The following is a 15,904-nucleotide window of genomic DNA, read 5'->3' on the forward strand; positions in this document are numbered from 1 at the left end:
GAAACGATTACCTCAGTATTGGTGTAATAAGTGTTCCACGAAGAACGGAGAGATTCTTGTCCGCCAATGTCCCACATTAAGAAACGGGTATTATTCACCACTATTTCTTCCACATTGCTTCCTATTGTAGGGGATGTGTGCACCACTTCATTCATTGAACTGCAAAAATAAGCAGGTCACGGTTAACACGCCTTGCTAAAGAACAAAATTAGCCCATTTAGGCTAATTCAGCTGGAAGCTGGGTGATCTAGGTTTCTGGATTCTTTTCCTGGTTGGGCTCACCAACCCCTCTCTACCCACAAATACTCTGTCGCTTCTGCTCTGAACTGTTGGGCAGAGGAAGCTAGTGTTCTCAGCCCCACCATGACTTCACGGGCAGCTGGATATTCTCTGATCTGAGAGTTGATGGGGACAGGGGTGCTGGCTTTGCTACCCTCTCCAGATCTGGGGAGGCCTATAACTGTACTCCGGGTTTGCAAGGGGAAAATCTGCATCATGATGAGACCTCAGAACACTCTATGAGGAAGGAAAACGGCTGCTATTATTACTCCCAACTATAGGTAAGGAAAAAACGGCCCAGAGAGGTTAGGGAAATTGCCCAGGGCCACTTAGACACGTATCCTGGACTTTCTCTTTACTAGAGGTTTTGCAAACGTGTTGATCCTAAATGTCAAACTTTTTCTTATTTTTTTTTTTTTTGCCTTGTGGAGTTACTCGGCAATTGGTTACAATATTTTATTTACCCCTGCAGACTGGAATAAAAGACAACCGCAGTCCTGAGGATCGGTTTCTCAAAGTGACACTTCATTTTAAAGAATCTCCATTCAACACAAGAAGCAGTGTACCAGACTCTCAAAAGTTTACAACAAATGCCAAATGGGCATCAGGCTTAATTATCTCATTCTTAAGGGCCTTTCCCCCCTTATGCACTGTTGCCAGCGCTGCACGGCAGAGAGGTGGGGATTTAAGACCTCTGAAGGGAGGCTTAGGGAGATCCCACGGGCCTAACTAGAGCCTCACTGCAGCATTTTCTACTATTCACAGATGGGGGAAACCAAGGAAAAGATAGAATGACTCCCCATCATCATTTGAACTAAACACAATGACTGGTTAGAATTTGATTCCTTTTTTGAAGCACTAATGACTAGCTTGGTGTCCCGAGAGAATACAGAACTTATTCCATCTCTTTTGAAATCACACCTGGTGGCATAACTATTTAAAAAAAAAACGTTTAAATACTTACAACTGATAAAGAATGGTAGTCTTTCCTGCGTTGTCCAGACCAACAATAATAACTTTGTGTTCTGAAATAAAAGATGCCATGGGTAAATAACCTGATGCTCTGGATAAAACTCCAAAAGGCAATCCACCTTAATGTCAGAATTTGTTAAGCATGCATATTATCATCATCATCATCAATCGTATTTATTGAGCGCTTACTATGTGCAGAGCACTGTACTAAGTGCTTGGAAAGTACAAATTGGCAACATATAGAGACAGTCCCTACCCAACAGTGGGCTCACTTATATGTCTGTCTCCAACCATCTCTGCGAGACCATCGCTGCGAGAAGCAGCGTGGCTCAGTGGAAAGAGCACGGCCTTTGGAGTCAGAGGTCATGGGTTCGAATCCCGGCTCCACCAATTGTCAGCTGTGTGACTTTGGGCAAGTCACTTAACTTCTCTGTGCCTCAGTTACCTCATCTGTAAAATGGTTATTAAGACTGTGAGCCCCATGTGGGACAACCTGATCACCTTGTAACCTCCCCAGCGCTTAGAACAGTGCTTTGCACATAGTAAGCGCTTAATAAATGCCATTATTATTATTATCTCTGTTCAGAGCCCAGGATCAAGCACTTGGGAAAGTACGATATAACCGAGTTGGCAGACCCATTCCCTGCCCACAGTGAGCTTAGAGGCAGGCTTAAACGCTCCAAACTTCCTCTTATGAAACAGAACCATAAAATCCTAAGTGACGTGTCGCAGTTTTGAAAACAGCTTTGATCCCAAGAAGCCCAAAATGCTGTCTAAGAGCGTGGCACCGGGCAAGCTAAAAGGTGAAACTGCTTGGCCCCCCAGGTGAGTGGTGCAATTTCCTGGCTAGGACAGACGGCAGGGCGGGCCTCCTGGCCAGCAGCCAGTCTGGGATGTGCCCTGGGCTACAGCGGCTGGGCTAGTTCCAGGGCCACCAGAGGGACTGAGAAGATTGGCCATAGTGGGCCCTGAAGGGAGTCCAGAAGGGAAGGGAGTCCTTCCCCAAGCTCATCCGAGGCAAACACCCACCTCCCCCCATCCCCATACATCCCGTCTGGACTACTGCACCAGCCTTCTCTCTGATCTCCCATCCTCGTGTCTCTCTCCACTTCAATCCATACTTCATGCTGCTACCCGGATTATCTTTGTCCAGAAACGCTCTGGGCATGTTACTCCCCTCCTCAAAAATCTCCAGTGGCTACCAATCAATCTGCGCATCAGGCAGAAACTCCTCACCCTGGGCTTCAAGGCTGGCCATCACCTCGCCCCCTCCTACCTCACCTCCCTTCTCTCCTTCTCCAGCCCAGCCCGCACCCTCCGTTCCTCCGCCGCTCACCTCCTCACTGTACCTCGCTCTCGCCTGTCCCGCCATCGACCCCCAGCCCACGTCATCCCCCGGGCCTGGAATGCCCCCAATCCCTCCGCCCCTCCGCCAAGCTAGCTCTCTTCCTCCCTTCAAGGCCCTGCTGAGAGCTCACCTCCTCCAGGAGGCCTTCCCAGACTGAGCCCCTTCCTTCCTCTCCCCCTCGTCCCCCTCTCCATCCCCCCATCTTACCTCCTTCCCTTCCCCACAGCACCTGTATATATGTATATATGGTTGCACATATTTATTACTCTATTTATTTATTTATTTATTTTACTTGTACATTTCTATCCTATTTATTTTATTTTGTTGGTATGTTTGGTTTTGTTCTCTGTCTCCCCCTTTTAGACTGTGAGCCCACTGTTGGGTAGGGACTGTCTCTATGTGTTGCCAATTTGTACTTCCCAAGTGCTTAGTACAGTGCTCTGCACATAGTAAGCGCTCAATAAATACGATTGATTGACTGATTGATTCCCTGCCCACAGCTAATTTACTGCCAAGGCTCAGGGTTGCCTGGCACCGAACAATCCTCTCTGGCACCACTCCCCTGCCGTGGTGTGGGACACAGCACACTGGAACATCACGTAACCCTCAAGGTCCAACTAGGGTCAAGAGCAACATTAGGACGAAGTCCTAAATTCCCCTCTCTCAGCCAGGTGGTTATAGGGAGTTTAGAGATGATACGAGCAGTAAAAATTAAATTATTTTACTAACTCCTCCTATTTGGGAAGTATGGAAGGCGAGGATAGAATAGATTTCACTTGAGAATCTATTCTATTTATTACATATCTATTCTATTTATTTTATTTTGTTAGTACGTTTGGATTTGTTCTCTGTCTCCCCCTTTTAGACTGTGAGCCCACTGTTGGGTAGGGACTGTCTCTATATGTTGCCAACCTGTTGATTGTAAGCTCCCTGTGAGCTGGCTTCACATCTACCAACCCTGTTGTGCTTTCCCAAGCGCTTAGTACAGTGCCCTGCACACAGTAAGCGCTCAATAAATACGATTGATAATGATGAAAAGTGGGGTAAAATAAGCGGCTTAGAACTAGACCACTCTCTTAACTCTAAATCAGAGCGCCTCCCAAATGTACATAGCAAGCCAGGGGCTTCTAATTTTCCTGGTGAATGGAATCACTGGGAAAAGAGTAGATCCCAATCACATCTACGCTGGGAGAGGGAGAAGGAGAATCAATCAGGCAACCAATGGCATTTATCGAGCACTTACTGTGTGCAGAGCACTGTGCTAAGCACTTGAGAAAGCACAACAGGGTTGGTAGATGTGAAGCCGGCTCACAGGGAGCTTACAATCAACAGGTGGAGGTAGACATTAAAAGAGATTAGGGACAGCGGAAATAGTAGACTCTAAGAATGTTTACTTAAGTACTGTGGGCCTGGGATGAGTGTCAAAGGGTTTAACGGGTACATTGCCAAGTGCATAGTTGAATCAGTTGGAGGGAGGATGGGGAAAATAAAGGGCTTAATCTGCAAAGTCCTTTCGGAGATGTGACTTGAGGAGGGTTTTGGCTGCAGAGAGCGGTGGACTGTCAGACACAAAGGGGGAAGGGGTTCTAGGCCTGAAGGAGAACATGGGCAAAGGAGGGACAGGCAAGAACGAGGTACAATGAGTAGGTTGATGATGTTAGAGGCGCGGAATAGGTGGGTTGGATTGCAAGAGATCAGCAAGATTAGGGAAGAGCGAGAGAACTGACTGAGTGTCTGAAAGTCGAAGGTAAGGAGTTTCTGTTTGATACAGGGGTGGGTGGATGGGCAACCACTGGAGGCTTTTGAGGACCTGGGAAGATCACCATCATCATCCATGGTATTTCTTAAGCACTTACTGTGGGCAGAGCACTGTACTAAGCCCTTGGGAGGGCAAAATATCATCCCAAACTACAACGAGCTTTACAGTCTAGAGGGACTGAACGATTTTGTAGAAATATGATCCAGGCAGCAAAGTGAAGTTTGGACAGGAGATGGGAGAGACAAGAGGGAGGATGCAGATGCAGAGAGTCTGAGGGAAGGGGAAAAGGGGGGAGGAAAGGGGGGGAGGAAAGGGGGGAGGAAAATGGGGAGGAAAGGGGAGAGGAAAAGGGGAGAGGGAAAGGGGAGAGGGAAAGGGGAGAGGGAAAGGGGAGAGGGAAAGGGGAGAGGGAAAGGGGAGAGGGAAAGGGGAGAGGGAAAGGGGAGAGGGAAAGGGGAGAGGGAAAGGGGAGAGGGAAAGGGGAGAGGGAAAGGGGAGAGGGGAGAGGGGAGAGGGAAAGGGGAGGGGGAGAGGGGAGGGGGAGAGGGGAGAGGGGAGAGGGGAGAGGGGAGAGGGGAGAGGGGAGAGGGGAGAGGGGAGAGGGGAGAGGGGAGAGGGGAGAGGGAAAGGGGAGAGGGAAAGGGGAGAGGGAAAGGGGAGAGGGAAAGGGGAGAGGGAAAGGGGAGAGGGAAAGGGGAGAGGGAAAGGGGAGAGGGAAAGGGGAGAGGGAAAGGGGAGAGGGAAAGGGGAGAGGGAAAGGGGAGAGGGAAAGGGGAGAGGGAAAGGGGAGAGGGAAAGGGGAGAGGGAAAGGGGAGAGGGAAAGGGGAGAGGGAAAGGGGAGAGGGAAAGGGGAGAGGGAAAGGGGAGAGGGAAAGGGGAGAGGGAAAGGGGAGAGGGAAAGGGGAGAGGGAAAGGGGAGAGGGAACGGGGAGAGGGAAAGGGGAGAGGGAAAGGGGAGAGGGAAAGGGGAGAGGGAAAGGGGAGAGGGAAAGGGGAGAGGGAAAGGGGAGAGGGAAAGGGGAGAGGGAAAGGGGAGAGGGAAAGGGGAGAGGGAAAGGGGAGAGGGAAAGGGGAGAGGGAAAGGGGAGAGGGAAAGGGGAGAGGGAAAGGGGAGAGGGAAAGGGGAGAGGGAAAGGGGAGAGGGAAAGGGGAGAGGGAAAGGGGAGAGGGAAAGGGGAGAGGGAAAGGGGAGAGGGAAAGGGGAGAGGGAAAGGGGAGAGGGAAAGGGGAGAGGGAAAGGGGAGAGGGAAAGGGGAGAGGGAAAGGGGAGAGGGAAAGGGGAGAGGGAAAGGGGAGAGGGAAAGGGGAGAGGGAAAGGGGGAAGGAAGGGGGGAAGGAAGGGGGGAAGGAAAAGGGGGAAGGAAAAGGGGGAAGGAAAAGGGGGAAGGAAAAGGGGAAAGGAAAAGGGGAAAGGAAAAGGGGAAAGAAAAGGGAAAAGGAAAAGGGGAAATAAAAGGGGGAAAGGAAAAGGGGAAAGGAAAAGGGGAAAGGGGAAAGGAAAAGGAAAAGGAAAGGAAAAGGAAAGGAAAAAGGGAAAGGAGAAGGCAGGAAAGAGGGAGGGGAGGGAGGGCAGGGAAAGGGGCCTCTGTCCCTCCAGCACCTGATGCAAGCTGACTTTGGTGCTGGTTGGGGCCAGGGACCTAACACAGTGTAGCCTAATCCTGAAAAGTTGAAAATCCTGAAGTTGAAAAACCTTACTATTTAATTTCCTCTGCTTAAAAAAGGATGATCCTAGACTGCCACTTAAGCAAAAAAGGCACAAGTTGATTACTTTCAGTTGAAAATTGCACTACTCACTACCGAATGGCCTGTAGCTGTTTGAAAAATACTTGGGGTGTTGGCAGAAAATCTACCGCAAGAAATCCTTCTCAAGTTTCAGGGTCTCTGCATCTCAAGGAAGGAGGGCAGGTTCACAGTGTAAAAGTATCTAGTTTATCCTCCATTCCATCTTTTAGGATAGAGCTTGAGACCCAACACGCACTCAACGGCTACTTTTGAGTGAGTGAAAGAACCAGGCCTCCAAACTGTGCACTTTAGTGCCCACTTCCAATTTGGGGTGGAGGCATCGTGAGGGTGAAAGGAGACTGGAGGGGTAGGTAGAAGGGAGAGGTTGATGGCATGAGAATGGGAATTTTTCTCACGTTCAACTTCAGGCCCAACGGTTTAAATTATGCAATGCTTTCTTAAGTTGAAATGGTTTCCCCTGGGCTGGAATGTAGGTAAGAGGTACCTACACACCCAAAGCATCAAGAAATGGAGGTGGCTCTGTTCACGAAGCTCCTCTTCCCAAGCTTGCTTCCCCTCCTATCGCCTTACCTCCATTTGCCTGATTCCTGTTCAATGCTCAGAATCCGTTCAAAACCTTAGCTTTAACTGGCAACTGTGCTCTATAGAGTCACTTGTAATTCAAATCTTCAAACTGTTTAGGGCTACCACATCATTTAAAAGACTACTTCCCGTAGCCCTATGTGGAGCCCCCTGCCCCCCTCAAAAGGGGCTCTAACAAAAGGATCTACATTTCTAGCAACAGATCTATGTAGAAACCACACACTGAGCCTTATACATCTCCAGTTTTCAGAGTCGGGGAGGGGGAGAGGTCCCTGATGTTAATGCTACATCTTCTCCCAGCTCCCAAGGCTGGCTGACTTTCAATGGCTGCTCTGTTTCAACCACCAATCTCCCCTCCTCAAGCAAAGGATGTTACTGGGGGAGAGAGACGAGCAGAAATTACTCTATTTTACTTGTGCATATTTACTATTTTGTTAATAATGTGCATATAGCTGTGATTCTATTTGTTCTGACGGTTTTGACACCTATCTACACGCTTTGTTTTGTTATCTGTCTCCCCCTTCTAGACTGTGAGCCCGTTGCTGGGTAGGGACCGTCTCTAAATGTTGCCGACTTGTACTTCCCAAGTGCTTAGTACAGTGCTCTGCACACAGTAAGCGCTCAATTAATATGATTGAATGAATGAAAATCAATCAATCAATCAATCGTATTTATTGAGCGCTTACTATGTGCAGAGCACTGTACTAAGCGCTTGGGAAGTACAAATTGGCAACACATAGAGACAGTCCCTACCCAACAGTGGGCTCACAGTCTAAAAAGATGAAAAGATGCAGCAGGGCCGCAAAGGAGGAAGCCAACAAGGCGGTGTGAGAGAATGGAACAGGGAGACACGGAGGGTGCAAGAATTAATTCAACATGCCAGGAACCTTAACCGAGAACATTCAAACCTACAGGTGCGATAAGGGATAAAAACATGATGATCTTAATGATCCAGTCCAGGAAGCGGGTTGTGTTTTGTGCCAGTGGTATTTAAAAAAGCGACTGAATGAAACAGCAGTTAAGCGTAAGGAAAGAAGGTGGACAAAGGGCAATGCATACCGCTGCATAATTCAGGGATATTGATCATTATTATTACTCCCGGATTCCCTCAAAAGCAACCATTTGGCACAGTTAGGTTTTTTGGTGAATTATTCAGCTGGACGTACACTTCGGAGAAGCAGTGTGGCTTAGTGGGTAGAATGCAGGCCTGAGAGTCAGAAGGACCTGGGTTCTAGTCCCTGCTCCACCATGTGTGAACTTGGTCACTTCGCTTCTCTGTACCTCAGTGACCTTATCTGTAAAATGGGGATTAAGGGTGTGAGCCCCATGTGGGCCACGGACTCCGTCCAACCTGATGAATTTGTATCTACTCCAGTGGTTAGAGAAGTGCTTGGCACAGAGTAAGCACTTAAGTACCATTATTACTATTATTTTGCACAAGTCACAGACGTGCACATACAAAATCACACCTCTTCTAATTGCCCTGTGTTCTTCACAGGGACTGTACGGGGTACAAAGTAAGTGCTTACTAAATATCATAATTGTTATTCACAGTGTCTCCTCGGTGCATTCTGCTGCCTTTGAATCCTAACTCTAGTATATCCTAGCTTCTCATCAAATCGCTTGAGGAACAAATCTGGAGGAGAAAAACTGCCTCTCAACACTTTCCCACTTCACAGACTTAGTGGGTAGTGGGTAGGTGAGGGCAAACTTTGGTACCATGGGGAAAAAATGAGGAAAATTTGGGTGAGGCAAATGAAAATCTGGAGAACTATAAAACGATATCCAAGGGGCACTTGCCTCAAAGATAAGGGTGCATACAAAGCTAATTTTTTATTATCATTTATATGTTCTGTAATAATTGAGGTATTTTAATAAGTGCTTACTGTGGGCCAAGCACTGGCGCAGACACGAGATAATCACGTTCTATAGGGAGCTCGCAGTGTAAGTGGGCAGGAGAACAGGTATTGAATCCCCATTTTGCAGATGAGGGAACTGAGGCACAGAAGTGACGTGACTTGTCCAAGTCCACACAGCAGGTAAGTGGCAGACGTGGGATAAGAACCCAAGTCCTCTGACTTCCAGCCCTGCGCACAGTAAGCGCTCAATACATACAATAAATATGACTGACTACACCACAGTGCTTCTGTGTATTCTAGTACCATCCTTGCCAACTGTACTTCCAACACGTTGCCAACTTGTACTTCCAAAGCGCTTAGTACAGTGCTCTGCATACAGTAAGCGCTCAATAAATATGACTGAATGAATGAACAAATCCTGTCATCCAAAGAAATCTGCCTAAACCTTAGGAAAGGTGCACGTTTCACAGTGAGAAACAAAATTGAAAATGGTGAATGAGGGATCCAAAAATCCACGTGCCAGCTCATCTGAAGCAACTGTGATCGGAGAGGCCATCGCGTCCACTCTCCAGCCCTCAGGTAGAATTACCGCATCACCACCCAGGAACTCAGGTACCCCTTCACCCTTAAGCACCCAATTCGGCTCTCTCACCGCCTTTCAATGAAAGAAAGCTCTTCCTTACCTAAATTCTTCCTGTTCTGGACCCCAGGGGAGATGGGGCCAGCTGTTCTATTCTCCCCATAAAAATTACTCCAAAACTAGTCCACTCCTCAAGCAATCAACACTGAGTGGGCAGGCTGCTGTCTCAAATGTGCAGAAATCATTCTCATTACCCCAGCTGGAGGGTTCATCGGAATGTCCTTCTCTTTGAAGAGAGTTTACTAACCAATATATGGCTCTGACAAGGGCCAGATCCGAGAAGCAACAGCTAGCCAAAAACTAAAAATAAACAGGTGACCCTAACTACAACTGACTTTTCGAAACCCACCCTTCCCCACAGCACCTGTATATATGTATATATGCTTGTACATATTTTTTTACTCTATTTATTTATTTATTTTATTTGTACATATCTATTCTATTTATTTTATTTTGTTAGTATGTTTGGTTTTGTTCTCTGTCTCCCCCTTTTAGACTGTGAGCCCACTGTTGGGTAGGGACTGTCTCTATATGTTGCCAATTTGTACTTCCCAAGCGCTTAGTACAGTGCTCTGCACATAGTAAGCGCTCAATAAATACGATTGATGATGATTTATAAATGCAAACAAATGCAAACACTGCAGATCAAACACACACACATACCCAAGACGTCCGCAATAATAATTTTGGTATCTGTTACGCGCTTACTATGTGCCAAGCTTACTATGTTCTAAGTGCGGGGTAATCAAGGTAATGAGGTTATCCCACGTGGGGCTCACAGTCTTAATCCCCATTTTCCGGATGAGGTAACTGAGGCAAGGAGAAGTTAAGTGACTTGCCCAAAGTCACACAGCTGATAAGTGGCAGAGCCGGGATTAGGACCCATGACCTCTGACTCCCAAGCCTGTGGTCTTTCCACTGAGCCACACTGCTTCTCAATGAGCCGGGCCCTGTTCCTTGGATGTCTCAGCTCACCTCAGCGTGATGTGGCCTGAACTTTGGCCGTTACCTTTCCCTGTGCACTCTGCTCAGCCACGCACCAGGCGGAAAGACTGTTCCAGATGGCCCGGGTGACAGGGTTCACCCAAGACCGCTCATTTCACATTCCTAGAATTGGGCATCTCCTACCACCCCAAAACACTCAGCTTATAAAACCGATGAGCCAGCACAGGCCCAGTCCACTTCGAGGGGTACAAAGTCGCAGGCTTGGAACTCATTGTTTACCCATTCGAAGTAGCAACTAACTATAAATGCCATTATTATCATTATTATTATTATTACACAGAGCTAACCAGTGACTGTACCGAACATTAAAACCTGCAGGCACATCCGAACCCGGCAGCCTTCTTTACCGCTCATTCGGAACAGCACCTCATTTGCCTTGAATGTGTATTATAGGTGGGACTTTAACTCATTTTTAACTAACTCATTTTAACTAACTCATTTTTAGTTATGGTAATTTATAGATTTAAGATACCATAACATTTTTAAAGGGAATGGAGTATAAGACTTGGAGTTGAATTGGGGGACGGAGCCTTTTAACACGCATCCTCTACAACATAAGCTCGTTATGGACAGGGAATGTGTCTACTAGTTCTGCCCCGTACTAAGTGCAGGGAATGTATCTGCCAATTCTGTTTATTGTACTCTCCCAAGCGCTTAATCAATCAATCAATTGTATTTATTGAGCACTTACTGTGTGCAGAGCACTGTACTGAGCGCTTGGGAAGTACAAGTTGGCAACATATAGAGACAGTCCCCACCCAGCAGTGGGCTCACAGTCTTAATACAGTACACTGCACACAGTAAATGCTCAATAAATGCCATCGATTGCCTGGCTCTTTTTTCAAATGGGACAAAGTATTTGTTAACTTAAACAAAAAAAAAACCACAACAGGAAAATGAAAAATTGTTGTGCCACTTTCAGCTGTCTCCTAATCATGTCAAATACTGCAGCTTCGGCAAATAATCAGGAGGGCTTGGCAAGCAAGTTGCATCCTGAGCACCATCTTTACTCTGCAGGGACATGAACCATAAAGGGCGGGCAGGGCAGGTGGGTATGTAGTAATCCCCATTCACGTTTGAATCCGAACCCTTTAGCACACAGTTGATGACATCACCACCAATGGCAAAAAAAAAAGGGGGGGGGCAACTCTCTATGTAAATGACAGCTAAAATGACATTTGGATAGAAAAAAACAATACTAGAAACTAATAATTAGAAAAGTGAAATATTAGTTTCTAATATTCTCAGTTTCCTTCCCTCTCTCCCTCTGGGGTTTCTGCTCTCCCCCCAGCCGTGAACCCCGCAAAATTCCTCATTTTTATGTTAAGGACAAAGGGGACTGACATCACCTAGCAATAGTTTGTTAAGTGCACTCAACAGCACAACCCCTGCCAAGTTTCTCCCATTTAGAAGAGGCCCTCATTTTGTACTCGTTAAGCTTTTAAAGTCCCACGTTCATAAAGAAGTCCTGCTATTTTTTCCTGTCCCAAGGCCCTCCCACCTACTGAAGATGAGTTTTGGGACTCAAAAGTTCTGTTGTATTCTCCCAAGTGCTTAGTACAGTGTTTATAGTAACTTTGGTAAACCCACAATAAATACCACTTGAAGAAGTCCTGCTTCAAGGTGAAATTCAAATTCTTGTTTTGAAAAAAAAAAAAACAAAACTTCCCTGGACTGGCCCAAAGTTATTACAGCAATGTCACTCTAGGAATCTGATTAATTTTAGTCCCCTTTTTTTTCCTGTCCCCAGGCCCTCCCACCTACTGAAGATGAGGTTTGGGACTCAAATGTTCTGTTGTATTCTCCCAAGTGCTTAGTACAGTATTTATAGTAACTTTGGTAAACCCACAATATATACCACTAATTGACTGAAATAAAGATTGTTTAAAGCCACTTTCTGCCAATGCTCGAGATATGCTCTCTAGACTGTGAGCTCCTTGTGGGTAGAAATGTGTCTAGTGCTATACTGTAATCTCCCAAGCGCTCAGTACAGTGCTTTGCACACAGTAAGTGTTCAATACAATTGAATGAACCTGTCTAAGCAGCAAAACAAATAAAAATAAACAAAAGGGCAAGGGATGTGCGTCAGTCAACAGTACTGAGCGCTGTGTGCAGAGCATTGTACTAAGCGTTTGGAAGAGTAAAATATAATAATACAACAGAGATGAGCCTGTCTTCTAGACTGTGAGCCCGTTGTTGGGTAGGGACTGTCTCTATATGTTGTCAACTTGTACTTCCCAAGCGCTTAGTACAGTGCTCTGCACACAGTAAGTGCTCAATAAATACGATTGAATGAATGAATGAAAGAGCATGGGCTTGGGGGTCAGAGGACGTGGGTTCTAATCCCAATTCCGCCCCTTGGCTGCTGTGTGTTCTTGGGGCAAGTCGCTTCACTTCTCTGGGCCTCAATTCCCTCATCTGTAAAATGGAGATTAGGACTGTGAGCCCCATGTGGGACAACCTGATTCCCTTGTAGTAATAATAAAAAAAATAATGGTATTTGTTAAGAGCCACACACTGTTTAAGCGCTGGGTTAGATACAAGGCAATCAGGTTGTCCCACATGGGGCTAACAGTCATTCATTCATTCATTCATTCAATCGTATATATTGAGTGCTTACTGTGTGCAGAGCACTGTACTAAGCGCTTGGGAAGCACAAATCGACAACATATAGAGACGGTCCCGACCCAACGACGGGCTCACAGTCTAGAAGGGGGAGACAGACAACAAAACACGTAGACAGGTGTCAATACCATCAGAATAAACAGAATTATAGCTATATACACATCAGGCGTCAATACCGTCATAACAGATAAATAGAATTATAGCTATATACCCATCATTAATAAAATGGAGTAATAAATATGTACAAATATACACCACTGCATGCGGAGGGGAAAGGGGTAGGGCAGAGGGAGGGAGCGATGGGGAGGGGAGGAGGAGAAGCAGAGGAAAAGGGGGGGGACTCAGGCTGGGAAGGCCTCCTGGAGGAGGTGAGCTCTCAGTAGGGTTTTCTAGGAAGAGAATAATAAGAAGAATATTATTATAAGTCACTTCACTTCTCTGGGCCTCAGTGACCTCATCTGAAAAATGGGGATTAAGACTGTGAGCCCTACTGGAACCACCTGATCAAAGCACTGTTCCAATCACTGGGGAGGATACAAGGTGATCAGACTGTCCCACGTGGGCCTCAGTCTTCATCCCCATTTTACAGAAGAGGTCACTGAGGCCCAGAGAAGTGACTTGCCCAAAATCACACAGCTGACAAGCGGTGGAGCTGGGATTAGAACCCATGACCTCTGACTCCCAAGCCCGGGCTCTTTCCACTGAGCCACGCTGCTTCTCTACCATCAGAATTAAGCGCTTAGTACAGTGCTCTGCACACAGTAAGCGCTCAATAAATACGATTGAATGAATCAGAATAAATAGAATTATAGCTATACATACATCATTAATAAAATAAATAGAGTAGTAAATATGTACAGGTAAATGTAAAGTAAATGTAAAAGTAAATATGTAGAAGTACACAAATGTTATTACGCCAGCGTTTAGAACAGTGCTTGGCACATAGCAGGGCTTAACAAATACAGTCATTATTATGATGACTCATTCATTCATTCCCTCACTCAATGGTATTTATTGAGCGCTTACTTCATTCAATTATATTTATTGAGCATTTGTGTGCAGAGCACTGTACTAAGCGCTTGGGAAGTCCAAGTTGGCAACATCTAGAGACTGTCCCTACCCAACAGTGGGCTCACAGTCTGGAAGGGGGATACAGACAACAAAACAAAACATATCAACCAAATAAAATAAATAGAATATATGGAAGTAAAATAAGTAAATGAATAGAGCGCTTCCTGTGTGCAGAGCACTGTCCTAAGCGCTTGGGAAGTCCAAGTTGGCAACATATAGAGACGGTCCCTACCCAAAAGCGGGTTCACAGTCTGGAAGGGGGAGACAGACAACAAAACAAAACATACTAACAAAATACAGTAAATAGAATAAACACGCACAAGTAAAATCAATAATCAATCAGTCGTATTTATTGAGCGCTTACTGTGTGCAGAGCACTGTACTAAGCGCTTGGGAAGTCCAAGTTGGCAACATCTAGAGACGGTCCCTACCCAACAGCGGGCTCACAGTCTGGAAGGGGGAGACAGACAACAAAACCAAACATAGTAACCAAATACAGTAAATAGAATAAACATGCACAAGTAAAATCAATAATCAATCAATCAATCGTATTTATTGAGCGCTTACTGTGTGCACAGCACTGTACTAAGCGCTTGGGCAGTCCAAGTTGGCAACATCTAGAGACGGTCCCTACCCAACAGCGGGCTCACAGTCTAGAAGGGGGAGGCAGACAACAAAACAAAACATATTAACCAAATATAGTAAATAGAATAAACATGCGCAAGTAAAATCAATAATCAATCAATCGCATTTATTGAGCGCTTACTGTGTGCAGAGCACTGGACTAAGCGCTTGGGCACTCCAAGTTGGCAACATACAGGGCCAGTCCCTACCCAACAGCGGGCTCACAGTCTGGAAGGGGGAGACAGACAACAAAGCAAAACACAGTAACCAAACACAGTAAATAGAATAAACATGCACAAGTAAAATCAATAATCAATCGTATTTATTGAGCGCTTACTGTGTGCAGAGCACTATACTAGGCGCTTGGGAAGTCCAAGTTGGCAACATCTAGAGACGGTCCCTACCCAACAGCGGGCTCACAGTCTAGACGGGGGAGACAGACAACAAAACAAAACACAGTAACCAAATAAAGTAAATAGAATAAACATGCACAAGTAAAATCAATAATCAATCGTATTTATTGAGCGCTTACTGTGTGCAGAGCACTGTACTAAGCGCTTGGGAAGTCCAAATTGGCAACATCTAGAGACAGTCCCTACCCAACAGTGGGCTCACAGTCTAAAAGGGGGAGACAGAGAACAATACCGAACATACTAACAAAATAAAATAAACAGAATAGATATGTCCAAGCAAAACAAGTAAATATAGAGTAATAAATATCATCATCATCATCATCAATCGTATTTATTGAGCGCTTACTATGTGCTGAGCACTGTACTAAGCGCTTGGGAAGTACAAATTGGCAACACATAGAGACAGTCCCTACCCAACAGCGGGCTCACAGTCTAAAAGGGGGAGACAGGGAACAAAACCAAACATACTAACAAAATAAAATAAACAGAATAGATATGTACAAGTAAAATAAATATAAATAGAGTAATATGCACAAACATATATACAGGAGTGTTTGGTTTTGTCTCCCCCTTTTAGACTGGGAGCCCACTGTTGGGTAGGGACTGTCTCTAGATGTTGCCAACTTGGACTTCCCAAGCGCTTAGTCCAGTGCTCTGCACATAGTAAGCGCTCAATAAATACGATTGATGATGATGATAATAAGTCTGTACACACACACCCACATATACAGAGGGGCTGAGGGGAGGGATGAGGGTGTGAGGAGACGGTGTCCCCCCGCGCGGCCCGTCCTCACCCTGGTGACTGAACAGCCTCCATATCCGGGTGAAGAGGATGCCCATGGTGGGGTGATGATGGTGATGATGATGATGGTGATGATGATGATGGCGGTGATGAAGGCGGTGCGGGCCTCAGGGGAGGCCGACGAAGGCGCAGGCCCCGGCCCAGGCCCAGGCCCCGGCCGCCCCCGCGCGCTCATGGC

At 46.2% G+C, this 15,904-nt stretch overlaps 1 protein-coding gene across 1 annotated transcript in view; it reads right to left on the bottom strand.

The window, feature by feature from the left end:
* The window catches only part of ARL5A (ADP ribosylation factor like GTPase 5A), a 32,191-nt gene extending 16,287 nt beyond the window's left edge, over window positions 1-15,904 (bottom strand). Inside the window, exons 1-3 of the mRNA XM_038751275.1 lie at window positions 15,719-15,904; window positions 1,244-1,304; window positions 12-159 (exon numbers count right to left, since the gene is read on the bottom strand). Coding sequence (XP_038607203.1) covers window positions 12-159; window positions 1,244-1,304; window positions 15,719-15,764 — 255 coding nt within the window. The 5' untranslated portion in view covers window positions 15,765-15,904. The remainder of the gene's footprint in view (window positions 1-11; window positions 160-1,243; window positions 1,305-15,718) is intronic.

Source organism: Tachyglossus aculeatus, chromosome 9 (genome assembly GCF_015852505.1).
Source record: "Tachyglossus aculeatus isolate mTacAcu1 chromosome 9, mTacAcu1.pri, whole genome shotgun sequence".
NCBI classification, from domain to species: Eukaryota; Metazoa; Chordata; class Mammalia; order Monotremata; family Tachyglossidae; genus Tachyglossus; species Tachyglossus aculeatus.